The sequence below is a fragment of the Strongylocentrotus purpuratus genome, unplaced genomic scaffold (assembly GCF_000002235.5).
Source record: "Strongylocentrotus purpuratus isolate Spur 01 unplaced genomic scaffold, Spur_5.0 spur5_scaffold_6, whole genome shotgun sequence".
Classification (NCBI taxonomy): domain Eukaryota; kingdom Metazoa; phylum Echinodermata; class Echinoidea; order Camarodonta; family Strongylocentrotidae; genus Strongylocentrotus; species Strongylocentrotus purpuratus.
Genome location: NW_022145612.1, coordinates 9,392,988 through 9,419,275, shown reverse-complemented (window position 1 = coordinate 9,419,275; position 26,288 = coordinate 9,392,988). Strand labels below are relative to the sequence as shown.

The 26,288-nt window shown below is 38.2% G+C and overlaps 1 protein-coding gene across 2 annotated transcripts; it reads right to left on the bottom strand.

Annotated features, from left to right (window-relative positions):
• LOC579715 (programmed cell death 6-interacting protein) lies at positions 1 to 22,744 on the bottom strand. Of its 2 annotated transcripts, XM_011667198.2 has the most exons (16): positions 22,514 to 22,744; positions 18,060 to 18,114; positions 17,529 to 17,598; positions 16,907 to 17,034; positions 16,354 to 16,507; positions 15,206 to 15,432; positions 14,018 to 14,240; positions 13,267 to 13,390; positions 12,058 to 12,235; positions 10,773 to 10,994; positions 9,634 to 9,793; positions 8,969 to 9,117; positions 8,296 to 8,430; positions 7,832 to 7,997; positions 7,424 to 7,465; positions 3,801 to 3,901 (listed from the first exon to the last, which is right to left on the bottom strand). In XM_011667198.2, the coding sequence occupies exons 1-15, from the start codon at positions 22,717 to 22,719 to the stop codon at positions 7,446 to 7,448; spliced, it is 2,217 nt and encodes a 738-aa protein (XP_011665500.1). In that variant the 5' UTR covers positions 22,720 to 22,744; the 3' UTR covers positions 3,801 to 3,901; positions 7,424 to 7,445. The 2 variants fall into 2 exon arrangements, with proteins under 2 accessions (XP_030856114.1, XP_011665500.1); XM_031000254.1 differs by lacking the exon at positions 7,424 to 7,465 and having other exon boundaries at positions 1 to 3,901.
• Between the last annotated feature and the right edge of the window lie 3,544 nt (positions 22,745 to 26,288).

The window sequence follows — 26,288 nt, the reverse complement described above, 5'->3', positions numbered from 1 at the left end:
TTATTGTCAGTATTCTTAATGTATTTCACCAGAAAAAAGAATCATTCTACAATGGATAGGAATATCCATGAAATTACATTCATACGCATAGAGGCTACACATATCTCAATCGAAGATAACATAAGATCTATTTGTTCATCGACACAAATGATATCATAGACAAGATTCTGACATGATTATTTGCTGCAGTTTCACAAAGATTAGAAAAAGAGTACATTTATTGTTTAAAAGCAACATGGTAAATGGCCAAATTCCAAATTTCTTAGCCCCTAAATTGTATGAAAACAGTACATTTATTGTTTAAAAGCAACATGGTAAATAGCGAAATTCCAAATTTCTTAGCCCCTAAATTGTATGAAAACTGCTATTGGAAATCAGCTTACCAAGTTTCCCAAGCAGTATCTCCAATTTCTCCATGTAACTTAAATGTATATCTTCTGTCCAGAGCCAGAATGGTCTTAAGTCTGTGTTAAAGTATGTGAGATAATGCCCTTCTGGCTCCAAACAGTAATTTGCAGTGAGTAGATAGTGAAATGATCTACTATTCATCTAATACATTTTTGTCTACATCATTTTCTCCTATAACGCAAGCATGCAATGTGAAAGGCTGTATGATCTTTAATTGCAAATATGTTATCAATACAGATTTTGTGAAGTGAAAGATGTAGAATGGGCAAGTGTGTTTCTCTAAACTAAACGATGGAATGCCCAGGTGCAAAGTGATAATTTGTCATGACTGTGAATGTTGCTGCACTTATAGGCCTATAATTATCTCAGAAATCTACCTCAATTTAGTCCATCTCTGGGATATGATCATAGGATTGTTTTTATATTCAATATAGCAGAAGCATAATAAAGAGATGTAACAAATTACTACTCAATAATAGGTTGCACATACCTTTTTATCAACTTGTTATAGAGTTATAATTCTATAAATTAATCACATCATCTAAGACAGCTTTAATACAAAAATCAGTGTATTTCCTGGCAATTGGTTGACATATAAAGAACAGCCAGAAATTTGTTTCCAAACATTAAACTTCACTAATAATCAAACAAACACACACATTTCAAAAAGATATACAAGAGTTTTTGTTTTCCTTTTGTAATTAAATGATTCATCAGAAATTTAACAAAAGAAGAACAAATCTCTCCTATTATTTCCTGTTACAAGACATGACCTCATACAGGCCTGTTCTTAATACATTCATATGTAAAATGAAACACAGATATCATAAATTTTATAATAAATACAACGTTACAGACACTCTATCAAAATTCTTCTATAAATTCTCAAACAGGTATCCAAATACCAAAATTGTTTGCAAGGAACTCTGTAACATAATTAAACAAAATGCTTGGCATACATTTCTAAAATGCTACCATAATTTAAAAAATGGAATGATCAAATAATGTATGAACAGGTTGTTCAACAATGCTTTCATAGATAAACTACATTATTTTGTGTTTACGAAATATTAATTATTTGTTAGCATATGACCCAAGAAACTTATCCTAATATAAGCTTCTTTATAATTACAATAGTCCTATGTATGGAGGATGGTTCTATCAAATATACTTAAATAAAATGTCTTGTATTCTTCTCAATCAATCAAAAAGCATTTCACAGTGTAAATTGCAATGAATTTTCTGGAGACTGGCTCTAAATCCTGTGGCAGACCTTACAAAATTTGGAAGGAGACATTAGAAGGAGACATTAGAAGAAGATGTAAGAGTATCTGGCCTCACACAGATGGATGCTGAGACCGGATGGCTTGGAGAAGGGCCAAGAAGGAAATGAAACTTCCAACCTCACAGTGTGGGAAAGACAGATGCTCAACGATGGTGATAGTGATCATGATGATGAACATGATGACAAATTGAATGGTGGTGGTGGTGACTGAATTCCTAGAGTCTTTGAATGACATCTGAGAGCAATGGACCGAATGCTCCACCAGACTCTAACAGTAATCTACATTATAATCAATAAGCTGCAAACTTATGGAGTATTTTTATTAACATGTCTTGAAAAGATGGATCTTAATCATTGTTTTCCCCATGAAACTTCCAACACTGTCCATTCAAAAGGAACAAATATGATGATATAAACATTGTGACACAAATATAAGTATGAACTTCTAATGCAACTTTCAGGACAGTGGATCGTCCAAATGTCTCTCTTATCTATATTGCATAATGATGATAATAATAATAATAACAAGCATAATCTTATACAAATGGCTTAACATATAGATGTTGGATTTCTAATAAGCTTTATATCTATCTACAGAACATCCAATGAAAAATTGTGTAAAGCAGGGAACTAGAACAGAGGGAACTAAAGAGGGCAGTATAGGTGCTAAAAGGCTATTTCATGGATGGTGATGATGTTCATGTTCATATTCTGCAAGTGAGCAATTAATCATAATTTCTTAAATTGCAATAGGCACACATAGGCTTAAAACAGATATCTGCAATCATTTGTCTTTTCAATTTCAATATTTAAAAAACCAAAGTACTTTATATCGAGCAAGTGGTGTAAATGACCTATAATATTATTTTAGAACTTTCACTTTATTTGCTATAAAAATGCTAGATATACATGTACCTAATATATGTTTCAATATATTCTTATATCCAACACTAGCCATTATTTATATAGATTAAACACTATCACATAAACAACAACACATTACAAGTTATGTCATTTTTGTAAATCACATCGAAATGCACACTCAAACTTTCTTACAATTTTTTTTTTTAAATGTGTAATTTTTTTTCTTGTTGTTTTCCGAATTTTTTCAGTTTGTCTTTTTATATCAAATAAGAAATCAGTTCTGTGCACAGCTGTATAGTCGAGAAGACTAATTCATTCTCAGAAATCCATCATATATAAATTACCGAACACCTCATTGGCAAGCGGAAGAAAATATTGTACTCTGTATGTTTTTTAATTAGACCTCAGTAGAAAAAATAATCAAGTATGTCAGATATACTTCACTATACAATACATTGATACATAGTACTATCCTATAATAACATTTGTTTGGTATTGATTTGTAAAAATAGTAACAATTAATTGAATTTCTAACACAACATGGATTAACAAATTCTGAAGTTGAAAGAACATTAGAAAGGCTACACAGAGACGTACATTAAATATTCATCTATTTATAAACTTACTATGAAAACACACTGTTGTTGTTTTTCGGAAGGGGGGGGGGGGGGAGGTGAGTAAGAGTTTACATTTTGGTGGTTCATTCATTCATTCATTTGTGTTGCAAATATATCAAAAGAGCTTATCAGCATTAGAGAACAAAATTATTAGATACCGGTTGCTTCTTTTGATACGTATATTGCTATTGCAATGATATGTGCTAAAACGCAGAAAAGTTACCAGAACTTATACGCTTGAAACTATACATTGACATACAAAGTTAACGTGGCGGCTGTTGTCCATAAGGGTTGTATTGGGGCTGTTGTGGATACCCTTGAGGCTGTGTTGGATAGCCTTGCTGGGGTGGAGCCTGTCCGGGGTAACCCTGTGCTGGGGGCTGCTGGTAACCATAAGGGGGCTGCTGCCCGTACCCCTGCTGCGGGTAACCTTGCTGGGGGTAGGTGTTCTGATTATAGGCCGCCATTGGGGCGGGCATGGACATGGGGGCACCACCATAGCCGGGTGCGTAGGATGGCATGGGTTGGTACTGGGGTGCTGAGCCGGGCTGCACAGGGTAACCACCGGGTACCGCCTGGGGTGGTAGTGCTGCTGCTGCTGCTGGTGGTGGTGGTTGCTGAGGTGCTGATGCTGCCTGCTGGGGTGGGGCCTGGGGTGGGGGTGCTGTAGATTGAGGTGCACGGCTGACATTAGGAGGGGGTGGTCTCGCAGGAGGTACTCTTTGACCTGTGGAGGCGGGTGATTGAGACAAAAACAAAAGGATGTTTAACGCACAATGAAGGACAAACATAATCAATATAGTGGAGTGTTACAGTAAACTGGATACACATCTTTGTTGATATGGGCACCAAATTAAAAAAAATATCTGCAGTCACAAAAAAAATATCGAAAACTGGTATATATATATATATATATATACATATATATATTTGACCAACAAATTACCCTGTTCAAAGGAGTGTACAGCTTATAGGGAAATAAATAGTGATATGCACTATAGAAGTATGTTATATTATTATTATTAATCCATTGCCTGCTGGAACCTGGTGGCCCCTGTATTAAACCTATGAGAATAAGAGAATTCAGTCGTAAACGGGTTAATAGTACTTGAAAGACTACCAAAAACTCTGATGCAATTCTGGTATCGGTATTCTTTGATGTTGGAATTTCACTTGAAATAACAGTTTGAAATTAATTGGAAGGTCAATAGCAGTCAAAGCCATAAATAATTTACAACTAGAAAAAAATGCAATTCCTTAAAATATAAAATTGTGGATATGTAACCCAGATATATGTTCAGATTTTTGTTATCTTCCTAGGTTTATTTAGCTTGATAACAAGGCATGTCCAGTGGGAGTCATCTTCCTAAGCTAAAATTGTTTGTGTAAGTATACTCTTAGTGCTTTCACAAAGTTAAAAGTAAAGGAAATATTAAATGTAAATTCAGGTAGGTGTGCTGTTCAATGTGACATACTTCCTTAATATTATTCTATAAAGTATGCTACATCTAGAATAGATGTTTGAAATGAAGAACAAACAAATAAACACCATGCATGCAAACAAACATCTGACTGCATTATATATTTTTACAGATATACATGGAAAATATAACAAGAGCATAAGATTGTTATGTATACATCAAACATGTATTGCGAAATGGAGTTGCACATTCTGATATTAATAGATATCTCTGTGATGAGGAGACTTATAAATGTAATGTCCAATCTCATTCAAGTAGTACCGGGTAGTTGTAATCCCCCAAAATAATAATATTAATAATAATGTATTTGCATAGAGCATTTTCCATATACATGTTTATGTTAAAATGCGCTTTACAAATAAGGTACTATGTCCCTTTTGCAGCCAACCTCAAATTCTGTAGAACTTTGCAGGAATTATGAATATGTCATGTATGTCCTATCTGTGAAATTTAAACGTTAGCAGTGTCCTCATAATCAAATTATGCAAGGAAACCCGTTTTCTTGCTAAACTTCACTGTCAGACACTATTGAGTGACTGACTGGCTTTTTTTTCTTCATTGGTAATAACATACTGGTACATGAAAAGAGTTGTAAAGGGTTCATGAGCATTTGTCTACATCAATAACCCACTTCTTGTGATGGCCAAGATTAAACTGATTGAATCTTTGCGCAGCATAAAACGTATGACCATTCGGTACAATTGTCTGAAAATCAAGACTATTACTTTTGGGCTCTATAGCCCTAAAGTCGATTTGACAACTAATAGTCGTTATTTTTCCACCTGAAGACATTTTCAAGCCCCACCTTCTTTAGGGAAGTTCTAAATTAGTATTATCTTTCAAATGCAGTTGGAATTGAACTTTTTCATTTTTTTGGCCTGCAAATGGGACATAGTACCTTTAACAGAAGAAGTGAGTTTTGAGGGGAGGTGATCACGAACAAATGGGCACTTATGGGGTCTATCATAATCACCGTAATTCAACTTCAATGTTCCATGTACACAGGGTGACAAAAAGAATCCTGCTCATACTTGGACTATGTAGGAAGTTTTTGACAGGTTATAATATATATGACTCCCTCCACCAGTGAAAAAAAAAACTTCTTAGTGACACCAGTGATTTATCCCATTAGCCAGGGCTCGAAACTTACAGGTGCCTTAAATCTATGACGGACCCCCCCCCCCCTCCCCCAATTTAAAAAAAAAAAAAAAATCAAGATTTTTACATACTGTAGGGTTCATGCACACAGACTTTACACAATTTAATCCAAACCCCCTTCCAAAAAGTTAGTGTGAAGCCAGGTGTAACGTCATAAAAAGTGCAACCATAAAAGAAGTTTGAAATGGTAGAAATTCGACCCCCCCCCCTCAAAAAAATAAATTAATTGCTCTTAAAGTAGCCCTTCACCCAACTTCACCCATACCATTAGCATCATCTAATCCCAGATAATACATGCATCACACCCTAAAAACATGTTTGGATTTGTTGGTTTGTTTCACCTGACTGCTAAGAAAGCATGTGTATGCTTGTAGGTAAGCAATCAGGGGATCAATGGCTTAAAGTCCTCTCCGAGGGACTTGATAATGAGGATTAATGCATTATGAAAGGGCACTAGTGCATTGACTTGGTTTCGAACCTAGGACCTCCCGGTTACGAGATCACTGCTCTACCACTGAGGTGATCATGAAGGTGACTGAGCTGCGCAATTCATGCAGTATTTCAGTTCTCTTTCTATTTAAAAAAAAAAACACTTTGCTAAGGTTGTATATATGTATGTATATCATTGAAGAATAAACCCCTCATGATTAATATTATACATGTATTTCAAAGATAATGATAAACTGAAATTTACTGAAATGAAATAATCTAAGGTAACTAAATTAGTCTAGTGGCATTATACATGTACAACCTAAAGCAGATACCGGTAGTGATATGAAATATATGTGTTAGTGCTCTCTAGAATACATGAAGCATTAAAAAAGTTTCTTTTCTCTCTGCTGGAAACTGTTCAAACTGACCTCTCTGTTTCTTATCCAATGGATTTGCATGTACATGATTGTATGGAGATACATTTAGGACCCAAACATAACCAACTTGATCTGGATAAATGCTACAGTGCACAACTTTAAAAACTGCTGAGAGGGTATATTAAATTGTATATTATGTGGGTGAGCAAAACAAAAAAGAAATCCCCATGCTAGAAATTTGAAGTAAAAGAAAGAGATTCCAAAATCAATAAAATTATCTGAACAATATTTATCTTTAGAGTGGTGATAAAAGATTCATGGAATAGACATCTGTTGTCCTCAAGATTACCTAAAGGCCTATCTGACCACTTGAAGAGCATTTACAGAGAAGCAAAAGAAAAGATTTCAGCAGTTAGAATGAACCATATGTACAGCCCACCGCACATTATACAATCCTACTGTGATCCAATTACAAATAAATTACAATCATATTTGATATGGAATTCTAAACAAACATTATGTTCTTGGTTTATATTTTACATAATAATACTAATAACCCCAATTTTAGTGCATTTTTAGTGCAATTTTATTGCACTTCAACTGGTCTGACACAACAATTCTGAGCTGGTTTCAATGCCCTGAAAATTAGACTTAATTAATATTTTGACTATTTAGTTAATTGCTCATTACAATTTTACATATCAAATACTATTGCAAATTTTTCGAAAATGGATCATAGTTAGGTCGTGTAATGTACAGTGGACTTAAAAGAGAGAGAAGTCCACAGAGGAATAACTCTACCTTATCTTATTACTACTTCATTTCATTGCAAGCCATAGACACCTAAATGGAGAATGATATGAGAGTGTATGTGTCAAGAAAAATATGTTAAAGAATCTTCAGTTATGAAAGGTATTAAAATCAAGAGTTAAAGTGTACCGATCACTTAAATAATCTGTGTTAAGCTAGAATGTATCAAATCAACGTCAAAATGTCTATGTGTTATTAAACTTTTAAGGAGTATGAAAGAAAATAAAGAATAACATAAAAACATGTGCATGTAACCCAAGTCGGACTTCGGTTGAATGCGGGCCCTATTCTACGCAAGTACTTACGGGTGCGTCGTTTAGTCTACTCACCAAGATATTTTTATGTTAATTGAGAGTGTATTTAAAGTTACAAAATAAACCTTTATAGAAGCAAGATTACCTGAGCTGTGGTGTGTAGGAGCTGATGGTGCAGCTGCAGGAGGTTGGTGGGCCAGGGATTGGGTAAGATCCTTTAACAGCTCCTCTTTCTCAGTCTTGCGAGCAAAGCACAGGTCAACCACCTTGCTTTGGAATTTGACAAGGATCTGGGTCAGGTCGTTGTAGAACTAAGGAAATGAAGGAAATGAGAAAATATGCCAGATCATATACAGTGACACCTATTATAAAGACTGCTTTTAGGGAGAAAAAAGAAGCAGGGGTCTTTATGTATCAGAACAGATTTCAATGAGAATTGATTTTAAAGGGGGAAAATATGGTCTTTACGGACAGATGGTCTTTCTATGCAGGTGGTCGCCTGGTTGCGTACTTACAAGCATAACATGCTTTCTTAGCAGTCAGGTAAAATCGACAAACGAACCAAATTCTGGTTAAACCATCATCAATGTGACATCAGTTAATGCTCACCTTGGTGCCTTCCTGTAGGTTTGATGTAAGCTCCATGTAGCTGTCATAAGCAGTGGCTAGATTCCTCAGCATCTCTTCTCTTTGTTGACCACCTGCATTGGTCTGCTTGGCTGAACAGAACCTTGTGTTGGCATCCTAATACATAGAATAGAAGAAACAAATGAAGTAAGAGACAGCGTTTGTTCAGATGCTCTTTGCTTTTCTACAAAAATCCACAATCTGAAATAAGTGAACAAAAAAAAATATAAAAAAATCAACAAAAAATAAAAAAATAAGAGATTTGTAGCAATGATGTACTAGCTTGGAATAGCTTGGAAAGATAGAAAAGCTTCCTGTTTATACACTCTCTTTTCTACCTTCACACTGCAATTATGTTTACTTTTTGATTTCAATTCCTAAGTTCAATAAGTGTATACAACACAAAGATGAGTACAAGTCCTTTAAAAGTTATACAATGCTAGTAATGTCAGTAACAGGTGAGATAAATAACATTGTGGTAGACAATAACCTTTGAGAAGAGAACAAGATAGTAATGTTTTTTTATTTGTTTTTCTTCTCCAAAATCCATTAATAGCAAGGACTTACTACATCAAATATACATATATATATATCTTTTTCATTTTCTTCTTCTATTTTTTTTCAGGGGGGGGGGGGGGAGGAGGGGGTTTTATACCTGAACATTGTTGAGGACTGTCTCCTGTTTGCGAACACTCTCCTGAACCTGCTGAATGAGGGAGCTATACATGTCGTCAATGCTGTCGTTGGAAATGGTGTCTTCGTTGATTGCACCATCTGCTGTTAGGGCCCGCATGAACTTTGATTCTGGAAGGACAGATAGGAAAATTTATAGGTTTTGTTTTCCCATTTACCACTGAGAAATGGATTGCCATATTACATGGACAATGAAGTATAGATTTAGAAACACATATTTCATAAATATCAATTAAAAATACTTGGAAGTCTTTCTAGTCCCTGATTCAGGTTCATCTAAACAGTTACTATATACTATGCTCTGTTTGAGTATTATACTCAAACTGAACCTCATTACAACATACTACATGGGACTATAAGGACATTACCTTGTTATATCCCAACCATATGATATCGGGGATAGAATATGGTTACCTTGCTGTAATCAGATTTTCTTTAAGTGTACTATCACCTGAAAATTAATTTGAAACTTTGATTCAATTTGATTTTGATGAAGCTTTTAATGTTTTGTTCGTTTAGAGCAAGTTTCCACTGATGCTATTCCAGAAGTTTAAGCTTGTCTTTCATACCAAAATCGCATTGACAAACCATATATGTAAGAGAGTGAAGACTCCAAACAGAACTTACTTATATCTACAGTGGCACTCTTAATCTCATTCTCCAGGACTTCTCTGACCGTCTTGATTTCATCAACGTCCTTCATGAGTTGTCTTAACTCCTGGACTACAGGGGACCCCTGTAACGCTGAAGCTCCACTGGCCGATGGTAGTGAAGCTGCTATCTCCACCTGATGAATTTAAAATACAATCATATTAATCATGTACATCCAGTAAGGTTAGTCATGGTCAACCACTTGACCATGACACTCCCTCAGGCTAACCTTAACCTTAAAGGCATCGTTTAACGATGTTAAATCTGAGATGCATGGTCTTACGTGTTATCAGTAACTTTGAGTCATATTATCCATGTTTCCAGTCTTCCTGGATTAAGATTAGCAACATTATTAGTATTGCACATACAGTGTATATGATAATTAGGCTAATTATACTACATCTACATGGAATATCTTCTCATGAATTAATGTGTAGTCTTTTAAAGGGTGATTTACAATGTTGCATTGCACCATTTTTAGGCTTTATAGATACACAATGACAATGAAGTCCATACATTGTACATATGCTTATTATTATTAAGACAATTGCATTACTTGGAATAAAAAACTTGTGTCATAAATTAATTCCTTGTCATAGAAAACCCTTGGAAAGTCGTATTATCCATGTTTTCAGGCTTCCTGGATTGAGATTAGCAACATTATTACATATTGCACATATGCTAATATGGCTATTAAAAAAGTTGCTCAAGGTTGCCAAGCTGGCAACCAAGCTGAATTTACTTCAATACCCATCTAGAACACAAATCAACAAAAAAACCTTGTACTTATCAACTTTTCCAGGTCATGTACATGGTATATGGTACCATCTACTGGACTAATACTCATTTTACCTAATAGACTGTAGTGTTATGAAAATCGTTAGGAAAACAAAAAAAATGAAAAATTATCTCGATAATAAGACTTGTAAAAGTCATGGAATTCCTGACTGACCTAAATTTTTATAATTATGATTGCAGCATGAGCTAAATCCATAATTTTGTATCAGAATCTGAGACAAAGAGACAATGAGACCGAGTCACTTAAATATATCTTTGACAAAATAAAGGTTGGACCAAATGCTACATGAAGAAATGTTGTACCACCATTCCCTTGCCTGGTCTTTTGATAGAATCATGATGAATGGTCTGCTCTGCTTGTACTTGTCCTTAACAGTGTGGTCAGCCTGCACAGCATTGTTTAGAATGGTCCTATACTTGCTAGATTCTGCCCTCAGTGCTGTGGTCAGCTGGTCAGAGGGAACACGGGTCCATTTCTCCTTGAACTTCTCCTTCATCTGGACATCAGTTTCTCTCTCTTCATCAAGTTGACGGACGGCCTACAATTATAATCAGTCAAAAACGTAAATGCATGTATCAGGCAGCAGTGTAAATTCAGTTAACATAACATTTTTGGTAATAATCTGTGTTTGGTCAAAGTGGTATGTAGAAAATAATTTTTTGCATTGTTCCTGTGCATAAGCTTTTAGGTTGGAGGGTTTTATGCATGGCATGTAAAATGTTAGGATATTATACCCATCCTAATTTACTTCTTTAATAGTAACACATAATCCCAAGCATTAATATATCTATTGAAAAGTACTGAGCATGTTGTCATTATGATTTCAAATATCTTCTTTCGTGTTTCGTTACTGCCGTCACGAATTAGAGACACGTAATAATAGCTTTCAGACAAAGCGTATACAGACATGCACTAATAAATGCCACATTGGCCATAGCAAGAGTATGTGATGGCAATTAATACATTCATGCATTAAATACTGTAAAGGGATAGAACTCTGACTGCTTAGCAAATTTGCTGACAAGTCACTGCAAGATTGCTTGCAATGCTAATGAATGAACTACACATACATTTTAAAGACCCTATCCAATGAAAATTCAACTTTATATCAATAGAAAGCTGAATGAACGTAGAATACAAATATAAAGGAATTCAAAATATTTTCCCTTTCAGTATTGCACAAAACCGAATTAAAACCTTATTTTCCGCACCTCTCTTAATTACAGGTCAACAGGGGTCAAATTTTCTGCAGTTACAGTGACGACATAATGTGTACGTACATCTGAACGGCTCGCCTATATTGCTGAGACAATGAGCCAAGCTTAATTAATGTAAAGTCATTGTGAATATGCATACTCCACATACGATGATGTCATCAATTCAATAGCTAGTTTTTAGGTCAACAACTCCCACTTTTCAAAGTTTTAGAGTTTGATTCAGAGAGCGGTTTCTCGTCTGACAGGCAGTAAAGTAGCATATAATTGGTATTATTGTAATCTATGGCTTGTAAGCTTTCCTTTGATATATCATTCACCTATTTCATTTTTCACCTCCGACAGGGTCTTTAAATGGCAAAACTCATTTGTGCCCAGGGTTATTACCTCTTCTAAAATCTCTCTATTTCTCTGGAGGAGTTCTGGTAGTTCATGGAACAACTTGTCGATGTGCTCTAGTCCTCCTTTCTGTTTAATTCCTTGGGACTTCTCTAAGACCGACTGAGGAACGCTGTCTCCTTTCAGGTCCTCTATAGATGCAGGCAAGTTGAGAGATGCTAGGACACTGGGAAAGGAAGAATAGTATATTGTATACAAGTTAGGGTAATTACCATAACACTCATGAGTTATACGTGACAGTAGAAACCAGAATATTTAAGTCAACCAGCTTTCTTTATATACTGTACCTCACTTTAGAGATCTAGCCATCTGATAGGTCAAAATTGGAGTCGTGTTTTTAACCATGCCCCGCCTACCAGTCAATAGTCTTTTGAAAGCACTTTTCAAAAGACTATTGACTGGTAGGCGGTATGAGTACTGCGAATCCCCTTTGGTTTACGTGTTAATTAACTTAGTTTGTGCGGAGTGCGACTACCATATATTTTGTGTGCGATTAATTTGGTTGCTACAAACACAGCGCAGATGACCGTTGGTCTCGATTGTAGCTAGGCCTAGATCTACATGTAATAACAAGATGATGCCCCTTTGGAAATATGGAGATAAACCTGTTCTTTCATATGACATCTCATTTTTTGAGTACCACCTTCAAGTTCAGGATCACAAGCAATAAAGGTTTACATCTCGATTTGGAAATAATTTTGTTAATGCACGTAGATCTAGATTGCATAGGGATAGATGCGTGCAATCTCAATGGGAAGGATTTTAGCACACAAACTTGAGTGGTGCACATGTATTCTATGACCCTTTTCGGTATATAAAAGTTATGACTGCTTTAATATTCGAGGCATAGTTGTTTTCATACGCTCTTTGGGAGGTTACATCGTGCTATCACCCTTCGGCACGCCTAGGGGCGATAGCACGATGTAACCTCACCTTGAGCATATAAAAATAACTATGTCTCTCATAGCAGTCATTATCACTATTATTTGCATGTACTGAAGAGCACACAAAAAATTACAAATTTTACTGGATAATGTATGTCCAGTTGCATTGTTTGTAACTTGTCAGCATTTCATAACCGAGATGATTGAGAATATTCATAAACAAATACTGTATAATACATGTTGTTTAATTCATGTGAGCTTCAATATTCATATCACATGTAACAGAAATCATAGATTGCATTGGCTTCCATACCTATTCATGAATTGAGTTCCCTCTCGTAGCTTTCCAACTTCTCTGTTGACAACCTCCGCCTTACGGTTGTCATAGGCAACAGTTGCATTGTGAACACTTAGGGGAACCAGAGATGCAAACAGATCTGAAGAAAGTAACAAATAAGGGAACATATTTATAAAACCAATGCAACTGACTATGCAATATGTTATGTAACTGCATGTCAAGACTAGGCCGAAGTAACAAAGAATTTCTCTCCTCCTCAAATGAGAATTTATTCCATATTGAGATTGATAGATTGAATGCACAACCTGCATATGAATGACAAAACATGGCAGAAAGAGAAACTTGTAATACAGCAAATTATAAGGATGGAAGAGTAATCTCATTTGTCCTACATGCAAAAATAATAGAGGACTTATAATACTACGCTATGAATAATACTTTATGAAAAAACTGAAATTAATGACCTTTTTGTACATGATGAAAGGGATGTCTACAATTCACTGACCAAAATGCCAATTTGAGTTTCGCATGCTGGATTTAGTGATCTCATATTCAACTTTCACCAATCTTTTTCTTATTTTTCTGCTTTCATACAAATGACCTTGTCAAAGAAGGTTGGATTGCCCTTTGAAGTCTACCAATCTTCTGAAAAAATCATTATCATCAATCAAGTAGCATAGAAATCAAAAAATAAAAAAGGAAAGAAAAAACCAAACATGAGCATCTTGACATGCTTGTGTACTTCTATCCTAATCTACTATCTTACCATTTGATTCAGTAGATAACGGTGTTGAGAAATCCACAAGTTTGGCAATCTGGGCGGTGCCAGGCCTGCTGAGTTGATCTACCGAGGGCACAATATCATGATAGATGAAGTCATTGTCCTTCTTCACAGCTTTGAGCTCTTGACTAACTCTAGCAGCGAAGTCCTTGGTGTCGATGTACTGGCCCCCTTTTCGTTCGACTTCACTCAAGAGATCACTTGCATGCTAAAAACAAGAAGAGAATAACTGCCTACTACAATCTGTGATCCCATCATCAAATTAAAGTAGAAGCAAGTTTTTCTGACTAAACACACACCTTGCTGCATCTATGTAACTTGTACTGTACTGTACCTCAGCCTAGAGACAAATTTGCATTTGCCCAACAGTTTGTAAGAGTATGGAACTTGTAGTAGATGTTAAAATGCAGGTTTACTAACATGCTCATAATTTGTACATACTTTTTTAAACAAAGGTTGTTCCTGATACCCTGAAAGCTTACATGGCGCTTGCCCGACATAGCAATAGGTAATGAATGCAGACTGGGTTCCAAGTATTGTATTTCATTCATTAATAACAGGTTAATGGAATAAAAAAATTGTCACTAGGACCCCGTTTACAGTGAGCAAAAAGGCCGGCCTAGCACTGTAAACGCGCAAAAGGCCAAATGCGAGGCCAAACTGGCCGCGCATTTGGCCCTGCTCTGGAGGTAGTCTCGGCCGCGGCCCGGGCTTTTCTCACTGTAAATGCACGCAGGGCCAAATGCGCGGCCAACTGTTACCCCGGAAGTGAAAGTTCGCAGTGTATAGGAAATTGGGGAAAAGATTCACTCCAAATCGTGCGAGACCGGATCTGCACTGTGACCCCCGGCGCGCCCCCCAAATAATCGTTTGTTTAAATGCAGAGCACCACTACGATAAAATATTGAAAGGTTACAATTTAGGCCGCGGCCGAGCCTGCCACTCTAAACGCACCAAATTTGCGGAGCCGAGTAGGCCTGGCTCGGCCCGGCCCTGGCCCTTTTCTCACTGTAAACGGGGTCTAGGTCCCCAGGAAAGACACCTCCATAACTTTGCATATATAAGTAAACTGGTCTATTGGGTAGAAAAACTGTAGGTGGCACCACGTACACATCTCAGGTTTTCAAAGATAAAAGCGAAGCAACATCTGGTTACAACTCATTTTAAACTCACCTTTAGCCTTCCAACTTCTGGACCATAGGACTTGCTAGCTCGGCACACCAGGGCCTGGTGGTATTCTGATATGGCATGCATGTAGTATTGCTTCCCAAGCACTGTAGGAATCCAATCCTTGGGAATAATATCCTTGACCTGTGGCTGGCTGAGAGCTTTGGCTGCTTCTTGATAGAGCTCACTAGCAGACAGTGCTACCTTAGATATAATCCCATCCTTCATCTTGTCTACGGATCAAGAGTGGAGAGAAAACACTATGATAATAACATTCTGGGTGTACTGTATTTAACACTTAATACTTCAATAACATCTTTAAGCACTTTACAGCTATATTATTACACCAGTCATCAAATTCAGGATTGTCCGCACATGATGTATGCACATTTTTGACTCCCTGGGGAGCATTCATGCCCGGTGCCATTTTCAGATGCTTACAATACTGAGCAACTGCAATGAATTTAGTATGCTACCAGATGGAAAGCGTAAATGTGGATATATTTCTTGCCAAAGGATTTTAATGTCATTCTGGGAAACGAACTCTCAACCCTAACTTTTACCCATACCCTAAACCTTACTTATCCCCTTGCACCTTTTACTCTTACACTTAAAAATCTCTGAGAAAGAAAAGCCTGGAAAACATGCCAAGAACTTATACAAGGTCACTGTAAATCTGACTTTATACTACCAAGACTTCACAGGCCTTAAATTTCAATATTTTTAGGGCAAGGCCACTTTTCTGTAGGGCACATTCCTATATTACAGCACAAATAGGAAGAATTGGAAAGGGCACAAAAAATCTCCAAGGCCAATGAGAGGGGCATTGAGGCCAATCAAAAGGGCATCCACGGCCATGGCCTTGGTGGCCTTGGATTAATTTAAGCCCTGCTTAATTGCTCTGTGGGAATTACATCTCTATCTTCAACTCTGGAAAAAAAATATACCTTACCTTTGCCCTTACCATAAATCTTACTAATCCCCTTGCAACTTTAACCCTTACACTAAAAAATCTCTCAGAAAAAAGAGCCTGGAGAAAATATGTCAAGAACTTATACAAGGTCACTGTAAATCTGACTTTATACTACCAAGACTTCATAAGCATGTTTGCTTCAACACTTATGTTGATATTCTTTTCTAAATGAGGTTCTTACCTTTCCTGGCCTTCCTTAGAAAGCTCTCCTGAGCTTGAGCCAGCATGAGTGAGCTGAGGGCAGTGAGGCATTCTAGCTGCATGTCACATGTCCGCACCGTTTGAACAGCCGAGTACACGCTACCCTTGATGTGGTTGAAAAAACCAGCTGCAGTCTGGCGATGAAATGATAATTTATAGATTACAATGGTGGGTCTAATATCAAAATATTCAAAAACTCAAATATCAGACCCTAGCAAGAAACCCCCTGTTTTATAAAGATGTAGGGGTAGGCAGATATTGTCTATAATATCAAATACTCTACTATGAAAAGCTTGTTATATGTCTGTGATGGAATCACTTCCTCTGACAACTGAAGATAACGCTCGCTATCGTTACAAACGTGCGACGCTGCCAAATCACCATGAAAATCACGCTCAGTCCAGTGCACACAAATCGTTCATGAAAGAGTTGCTGAATAAATCTTCACTGTAAGCCTTATTAGCATACGCACTGCAGTATATCTCGCTTCCATTTCGGTGGGCGAGACACAAATCAAGTAAAAACATACATACCACAAATTGTTTTGCAGCACTTTTAAGACCATCATCATCATCCATGCTCTGCAGAGCAGCGACCTGGCTGTTCATTGCAGCAATATTGAAAAGGACACAAACCTTCTCAAAGGCAGCAGTAGGTGCAGCTACAATGGCAAGAAATGAAGGAAAGTGTATATTTTTCGTATATTTAAACACCAGAAAAATAGTTGTCATTAAATCAAATCAACTCATTTTTAAATAAACCCATCTCTAAAAGGTCCATGCTCCTTAGTAAATACACTAAAAATAGGAAAAGTATACAAGAACATGGACACAAGGATAAAAACTTAACCAAACGTGAAAATTACATTAACCTTTATATAGGGAGAAATGCGGTCAAAACTGATGATAAAAAAAAGTGGTATTAGATTCACGGTATTAGATGAAATGATGGCCCCATGCAAAAAATTACACAATTTTATTTTTGAGACATCTAATTGACACTAGAAACACTACAGTGTATATTTCCATGCACTTCAGAGGTTCCCAGTCAATTCCAATGTTATATCTTTAGGAAAAGATTACTAACTTTAATAAAGAAAGAATGAATCACCGCTTTCAAAAAAGAAAAAGAAGAGAAACGACAAAGAAATCTTACATTGTTTCCTCGCTCCACCCAAGAAAGATCCTTTGTCAAAAGCATCTTGCCATCCAAAGTTTACAGCAATCTAAATCAATGAAGAAAGAATTAAGACACTTTCACGTTTAATACATCAAGAAAATAAAACTGCTTCAAACTATTACTGCTTACACTATCTTCCTCTACAGGAACAAATAGTATATACATGTATCTTATTTGTGCTGATAAGAACACATTGTTTGGGATGAACAGGATATTGTGAATAGCTTTCAGGATATACAGGGTCCACAACTACATGTATTAATTTACACCCCCCCCCCCACCAACAAAAAAGAAGAAAAGAATGATAATGAAATACTTCAGAACTACTGTAAGAATTAATCTTTTCAAATTGTATGCCGGAAAAACAAATTCCAGTTTCCATCAACATAATTGTACCTGGAATGGATTTAAAAGATTAAATGAAATCTAAGCATGTTTTTTAAGTACACTGTTTACAAGATACCGAATTAGAAACGCTGATATCTCTTTTTAAAATATACACTTTACCTGTCCTTCCATGATAGGGAGTTTGCCATCGATTGCTTCAAGCTGGTCATAATATCTGAAAAGAAAAGGTCAATATATTGGAATTAGTATAAATTTGGGTATATCTTAGGAACAAAGCTCACACAATGAACAGGAAGCAGTACTTCACTAGGATGGACAATAGATTTCTAATTTCAATTTTTTTTCTCCAACTTGATGATTTGAATCATTCTTCATTTAATTTATTTTCATATTTCTCATGTTACATATACATTTCAAAATATAGTATTTTTTGGGGGGTGAAAAAATAACAATCAATGATACATAATAAATAACATTAAGATAAGTGGTCAATTATAGAGTACTGAGAAAACTATGATGGGACCTACATTGATTGTATGTCGCTGCTTTTTAGGTGTCATCAATTGTCTGGTGTCTGAGAGTTTTTGAGAATCGATATTAGAGGGTGTCTTACATTTTGTTATTACACAGCAATGCTGTTTTGAGAAAAATCTTACTAGAGTACCTGAGCCATGAATCATTTTATAACTCTATATGACAAATGAAAAATAATTCAACATTTATTTGCAACTGCATGTATCAATTATTACTATATCATCAATTAAAATACATGTACAACACAGTACATGTAAATTTATAACAGTATAAATACATTAAAGATTATCTGTATTAGTTCATACACCTGTAGGAAGGATTAGACCACCCTGCAAGGTCACTGGACAGGTGGTTATCTCATCAACTCAGCTCCCAATTAACAATTAGAAAAAGAGGACCATGGGGGACCACTGGCCACTGATTAGGCATTGTTATCTATATCGAGGGATCAAGTAGCTACAAGTAGGACAGTGTGGCTTTAAAACTGAATATTTTGTGGTGAAAAATCGCTATTTTGCAACACCTACATGTACCACATTACTTTTAGAATTGATGTTGGGGCGTGAAACCAATCAGCCAGCAGAGCTAGTTTTTCCCCTTCCCCCATCCGTCCCTGACCGCTCGCTTGATGAATATTCAGCAAAGCTCGTAGAAAGTATTCATAACACACATAACGCTGCGAGAGCTACCCTCAGGTTGACGCAGCGACGGATGAAGCGGGATTATGACGTAAAGGTATATGTACGTCAGTTTAAGGAGGGTGATAGGGTGTACCTTTTGGATTTGGCGACCCCCAAGGGAAAATGCAGGAAACTGCAACCTCCCTGGAGAGGTCCAGCTTTCATCGTACAGAGAAACACACCCTATATATACCGAGTTGTTTACCGTAACAAGGCCCTGACCTTAAACCATGATCAGTTGAAGAAGTGCTCTGATCTTAGTGAACTTCCCAATCCAAACTGGAGAAAGGAAAAATACTGCTATTGCAGGACGCCTGATGACGGTTCCCTTATGATTCAGTGCGATGGGTGCGATGAATGGTGAGTGTGTTGGTGTTACCCCTGCAGAGAGAATGAGCATTGATAAGTACTTCTGTCCTTTCTGCAAGTGTAGGTAACCCATTTCCTTTCTTCTTTGCAGGTATGGACCCTGATGTAATGGAAGTCCATGCCGGCGAGGCCTTCGAAGGCGAGGAAGGAGACCCTTTAAGGGTAAGAATGGGGCCACCCCCACCCCCAGGGTCCGCCTTAGACGTCTGAGGGGCAAGGGATTCACCTCAGTCGGCTTCAGCCGCTGGAGGAGTTCCCCTTGCCCCAGCCGGAGCCCGGAGTACGCATACTCGAACTAAGAGGGGAGGGGGCGTGGGGCTCTTATGAATTGCCCACCCACTCCAGTAGGTAGGGGGAGGGGGCTTGGTGCTCTTCTTTTGAGGAGCCCACCTCCTCCAGGGGGTATGGGGAGGGGGCTTGGTGCTCTTCCTTTGAGGAGCCCACCTCCTCCAGGGGGTATGGGGAGGGGGCTTGGTGCTCTTCCTTTGAGGAGCCCACCTCCTCCAGGGGCTATGGGAGGATTTGAAGCTCTAGAGAGCCCACCCATGCCGGGGGGTAGGGAGAGAGGAATGCTCAATTATATGAGCAGAGTTATGGCTTCCAGCGTCTACCCTTCGAATGCCATCCCACTATCCGGGTTTGATACCCATTTTCACCCGGATAGGTGTGGAGCAGGCATCAACAAGCCAACATCTTGCCTGAGCACCCTATCATGTTGGTTGGGGGGGGGGGGGTCATGAATTTTTGTGACCCCACCTTTTACAGGGACCCCAAATTCCTTAGTCGGGTGCTGGCCTTGAGGTCATCAATTGGGGGTAGTGGCTGGAAGCTGGCCATCGGGATTCATCCCAAACATGCCACGGCATACTCAGATGAAGATTGGGGACGGTTTGTCGCCCTGTTGCAGAACCCACTCGTGGTTGGGATGAGTGAGGTCGGTTTCGACTTTTCGGTCCCTTCCCAGCGGTGGACAGACCAAGAGGTGTTGTTCCTTTGCCTCCTAGGTCAGGGCACCCAGGGGAGGGTAATCATCTTACCTACGAGGGGGGGGGGGGCACACGCAGATACTAGCTATGCGATGCACAGGTTGAGCCGGAGGCTTCTCATACGACACTGCTCCCCACTTCAGGGGATCCATCTTCACTGTTTCAATTCTGATGAAGTTCAGGTGAAAGCCTGGGCCATAGCCTTCCCCCATTGCTATTTTGGCTTTTCGGGGTTGGCCCGGCATTTCACCTCATCACAGGTCAGGGGATTACGGGCGGTGGCCGCAGATCGCGTGGTCCTGGAGATCGATTCTCCCCATCTCCCCCCTCATCCAGGAATGGATGATAATTCACCAGACTTCCTGGGTGATGTGGGGGCGATAGTCGCAGATCTGCGGGGACTGCCCCTAGCCGACCTGATGAGACAGACAGTGAGAAATGGCCAAGCGCTTTATAAGATGTTTGGTTAGGTATTTAAGCTCATTTATTTCCCTTTTTTCCAAAGTTTTACCCTTCCCACTAGGGGGGATTAGGTTTGAGTCTCTCGGATCCCTCTCTAGATTTGGGATTGGGATATCTGCCGATAAATGATTCGGGGTATAAATGAATAATATAAGTTAGTTAAGTTAGCAAGTCAGTCAGTCCTGAAAAGAGCTATATAAGAACTAGCTATTATTGCTTTATTATTGATTAATATATTAAGTTAGTTAAGTTAAGTAAGTAAGTAAGTCAGTAAGTTCTGACGCACTATATAAGAATTAGCTATTATTAAATAGTGTGTGTTATTATTTAATTAATATATTAATACATTATACATAGGTACATAATACAATAGTATTCATTAATATTGATACATTAGACATTATACATATAGATAATGACAAAGGTATAATACAAATTAGTGTAGTATTAATTAGTTTATGGATCTGAGATGCATGGCCCTACGTGCTATCAAGATCTGGGATATATACCGGTACTCCTTTTTCCTAATAGACTGTAGTGTTACAAAATAAGTTAGGATAACGAAAAGTGAAATTTTGATTTCCAATTATAAATGTCTGGATCATTAAATGCAGACAGGCGATCTGTTTATAAAGGTTATGGGATTTTTGAGGGCCGTAAGGTTTATAATTACGTTTATGGCATGAGTTAAATCCAGGATTTTTGCTTCAGGATCGGAGGTAAATGTTACTGGGACACTTTAATCTAGATCATGATAAATATATAGTATAATTTAGTCTATTTAGTTGGGAGGAATATGGGAAATTAGCAATACGGACCACACGCATGTGCGTGCGTCGGATGGCTTTCCAAGCTCGATCGCACGTACATGTACATGCGTGCGCCCTATATAAGCAGGTTTTATCCCGCTGCCCATCAGAACAGAACAGAACCCGAACACAGAAGTAAACCATCTACAGCGAAGATTCCGAAGCATCGGAGCATCACAGCAACACAGCAAGGACGACAACGGACATCTTGGATCTATCGGTGAGTTCTCTGTTAGAGGTCTACTTTAGCTGAGACCATGATCTGTACAGTGTGCAAAAAACAGTCCACATAATCGCAACGATATACAAATGCGATAAACAATTGAAGAAATGTCATAAAATTAGAAAATGGCAAAATATAACTGAAGACGGTTGGCCTAGTCGGTAAAAGTGGCTCAGATATCTGGAAAACCAAGGAAATTTTCACCAATGTCAATGAAACTTGCAAGTTCCATTCGTTACTTATTTTGTCATCAACATTGATTCATTAAATTGTTTATCAAAATTCATATCATACATTTATAGATCTATCTAGATCTAGATCTAGTCTAGGTCTACAGCAGGTTTTCGACAAAATATTGAGTGAATGTACTGCAGTACAGTGTTGCCCTTCTTAATCATGTAAATACACAGCCATGATAGTAATGCTACTAAAACTAAAAGTGCTATGTCAGTGACACTCACTGACTCAGCACTGCATGCAGCTCAGAAAAGAGACATCCGGTTACCTACACAAAATGCAACATATGGGACAACATTATAGAATTGCTTACTTTGCCAGCATATCCAGAGAATTGGCATGTTTATCCAGTTTCCTGCACACAGCGTTGGTCCTTTGTTTCGAAAATTCCTTGACTTGTTGGGAAAAGTCATCTCCTTCTCCAGAATCAGAGTAAGTATTCTTGATAAAGTTTTGTAAAGGTCTTTGAAGCTCCACTTCGGAGCTACTTTTAGGTGGTACTGCAAGAAAATTCGCCATTTTGGTATTCTAGCTTTTCAGAACCTTTAACAAAATATCTGGAAAAGCTGTGCCAACGAATGTGCACAGCGTTGGTAGAATTGGCTCTGTTCGTCATAAATAAAGTCTTCGAACTAGACTACATACACTTCATATTTTGTTTCATATGCTCAAGTTAGGTATGACGTTATGCTAGCTTGTTATCACGAGAGCTTTACTCAGATGTTTTCACACATACTAGGATGGAATAAACAAACAAAATATGATTTTTACTAGTAGTCCATTGGATTATTAGCAGTGGTGTATTATCATATGCATACCAGCTATGTGCTCATGATAAAGAGATTCTACAGGCGGTGTATATATATATATATATATATATATATATATATATATATATATATATATATACATATTGGACATTTCTGCAGGGGGAGGGGGGGGGGGGGGTTTGCCCCATAATATGCTGGGATCCTCTAGCTTAAAAGAACGATAGCAATGTTGAATTGCACATCTAACATTAATCACACCTAAAGAGATGTTCTAGATTTTTGAATAATATATATTTTGAATTTTGAAAACAATTGGACTGGCTATATGATAAGAACAACGGCCCAATTAACTGGCTAACCCCATTCTATTTTACTTTAAACAGATCTGTAAGATTAAGTAGATAATCATTTTGAAATGTTGAAATAAATGTATTTTAATTTGACCTGCTGGTACGTACAGAAACAGATCTAATTGTAGAACCACCACTTCCCATTTCTAGCTATTAATAAATCAATCATCAAATCCATCAATTAATCACCTATCGTATAGGAATTCAAAAACATAAGCACATGCATGACCCAAAAATAAAAATTGTATATTTTATTTCTAAAAATTTGTTGTTATAATCAATACAAATGTTATAACTCTTCATGTTTATCATTTCATCATATTTTATATCAAGCTTGATGTTCTCAAATAGGCAGCATCTGATGAAAAGAGTAAAAATGGGATAATATTGCTTCTTTTCTCAATTTCTCAATTTCTTATTCATTTTCCGAAGGAGCATAAAAAATAGGCCTACTCAACATAATATATTCAATTGGTTTTCGACATTTGGACGTTATGTCCTTTCATCCGCGTCTTTACGTAAATTTTGAAAATGTTTTTTAGTGCCTTCAAAATGTGATCTTCACACCATACAAAGAATGATGTCTAAACTTTCCAAAAATATAAAGATTGATGAGGTTCCTACTCGTTTTATACGTTTTTTATGCATTCACTTTCATCATAAACTCGATGAAAATTCTGAAAAGGTAAGCTTGTACTTGACAGGAAATATTTCATAAGGTAATGGAGTCCAGTTTATTTCTAATTCAGATTAATGAAAGAGCAGTTTCTTGTCTTCAATTTGACATATCGTTCATGCTAAATCATTAGCAAGATACCATTTTGTGTAGGTGGAAACAAGTCGATGTTTTTAAGCTCGTGTGCTCATTACGTATTCATATTGACCGCTGGGCTTGCACACGACTACGATAAATACGGGCGGTTTTCGTGCAGCGGCGTACTGACTGCATGCAGGGGCGTCGCTAGACCTTTTTCAGTGGGGGGGGGGGGGGGGGGGGGGTAGACAGTGGCGGATCCAGGGGGGGGGCCCGGGCCCCCCATGAGAAAAAAATCATGTAAAATCACGTGATTTTTACCTTTTTTGGGGGTTGGGCCCCCCCCTGGCGCTCAAGGGGGGGGGGGGGGGGGGGTGCAAATTGAATTTTTTTTGAGGATCAAAAAAAAAAAAAGTGCTCACTACCCCGCCCCCCCCCCCCCCCCCCCCCCCCCCCCCCCCCCCCCCCCCCCCCCCCCCCCCCCCCCCCCCCCCCCACTGAGCGAATTTTTGGCCGGCGCGTTTTTCAAATTTTCGGGAGCAAAAAAAAAAAAAAAAAAAAAAAAAAAAAAATTGTGCTCTGTACCTTCCCCCCCCCCCCCCCCCCCCCCCCACTGAGCGACTTTTCGGCCGGCGCGATTTTCAAATTTTCTGGAGCAAAAAAAAAAAAAAGTTGGGCCCCCTCCCCTAAGAAATCCTGGACCCGCGCCTGGGTGTAGAGGCCAACGATTACCGACAAAACTAGCCACCAATTACCGACAAAATTAAATGTCCAATATCTACAAATTCAACCCTATAAACCTGGGGCCGAAGGTTAAATTGTTTTGCTATGGACTATCTATAGTACTTGCATATGCGCAAAATGGTCATTTTCCTCGACGACATAAATATACGAATTATTTCTTCAATTTAGTCAGCATCATACAGGGGCGTATACGCAGGATTTTTTCAAGGGGGGGGGGGGGTTTTAAAATATTTTGCTCCCGAAAATTTGAAAATCGCGCCGGCCGAAAAGTTGCTCAGTGGGGGGGGGGGGGGGGGGGGGGGGGGGGGGAGGGGGGTAAGCGGACACTTTTTTTTTTTTTTTTTGGTCTCGAAATGTCAAAATTTGACATTTTTCTTCGTTGGGGGGGGGGGGGGGGGTAAGGTCACCAAAAAAAAAAAAAAAACCAAAGGGGGGGGGGGGGTTAAACCCCCAACCCCCCCCCCCCTGCGTACGCCTCTGGCATCATAGCTATGTATTTTAATGCAGGCGCGGAGCTAGGATCTTATTTTAGGGAGGGGCGGTAGTGAGCAAGAGAATCACTTAAAAGCGCGCTCATTAGAGGGGGGGGGGGTGGTGGGTGATGGGCCTCTTGCGCGAAGCGCGGAAGCTTAGAGGTTTCCTTAAATTATTAGGAAAAAAAGACGATTAATTGTACCGTTTTCGACTGGTAATCCTTGGCTGAATGAAGTTCCTCCCCCCCTCCCGCGCGAAGCGCGAAAGCTTTGACGTTTCATTAAATTATTATAAAAAAAGAAGACGATTTCCTGTATCGTTCTCGACTGTTTATCCTTGTCTGAATTCAGTTTTTCCCCCTCCCGCGCAAAGCGCAGAAGCTTTGACGTTTCATTAAATTATGAGAAAAAGCAGACGACTCGGTGTACTGTTCTCTGCTCTTTATCCTTGTCTGAATTCAGTTTTTCCCCCTCCCGCGCGAAGCGCGGAAGCTTTGACGTTTCATTAAATTATGACAAAAAGCAGACGATTCGGTGTACTGTTCTCGACTCTTAATCCTTATCTGAATGAAGCTACCCCCTCCTACGTGAAGTGCGGAAGTTTTGACGTTTCATTAAATTATTAGAGAAAGAAGACGATTCGTCGTACCGTTTTCGACTCTTAATAAGCCCTATTCATCTGAATTCAGTTCCCCCCTCTCGCGCGAAGCGCGAAAGCTTTGACGTTTCCTCAAATTATTAGAGAAAAACACTATTCGTTGTACCGTTTTCGACTCTAAATAAGCCCTATTAATTTTGTTTGAATTCATGCAGTTTCCCCCTATCGCGCGAAGCGCGGAAGCTTTGACCTTTTTCTTAAATTATTAGAGAAAGAAGACGATTCGTCGTACTGTTCTCGACTCGTCTAAATGAAGTTTTCCCCTTCCGCGCGAAGCGCGGAATTTTGGCGTTTCATCACAATATAGAGAAAGGAAGACGATTTCTCGTACCGTTTTCG

Bases quoted from the DNA above. Each gene is read 5' to 3' on its own strand.
- LOC579715 (XM_031000254.1), bottom strand. From the start codon at position 22,719: ATGGCGAATTTTCTTGCAGTACCACCTAAAAGTAGCTCCGAAGTGGAG. The intron at 14,241-15,205 runs GTGAGTTTAAAA...TCTTGTTTTTAG, and splicing joins CAGAAGTTGGAAGGCTAAAG to CATGCAAGTGATCTCTTGAG. The intron at 7,998-8,295 runs GTGAGCATTAAC...TCATTTCCTTAG, and splicing joins ACCTACAGGAAGGCACCAAG to TTCTACAACGACCTGACCCA.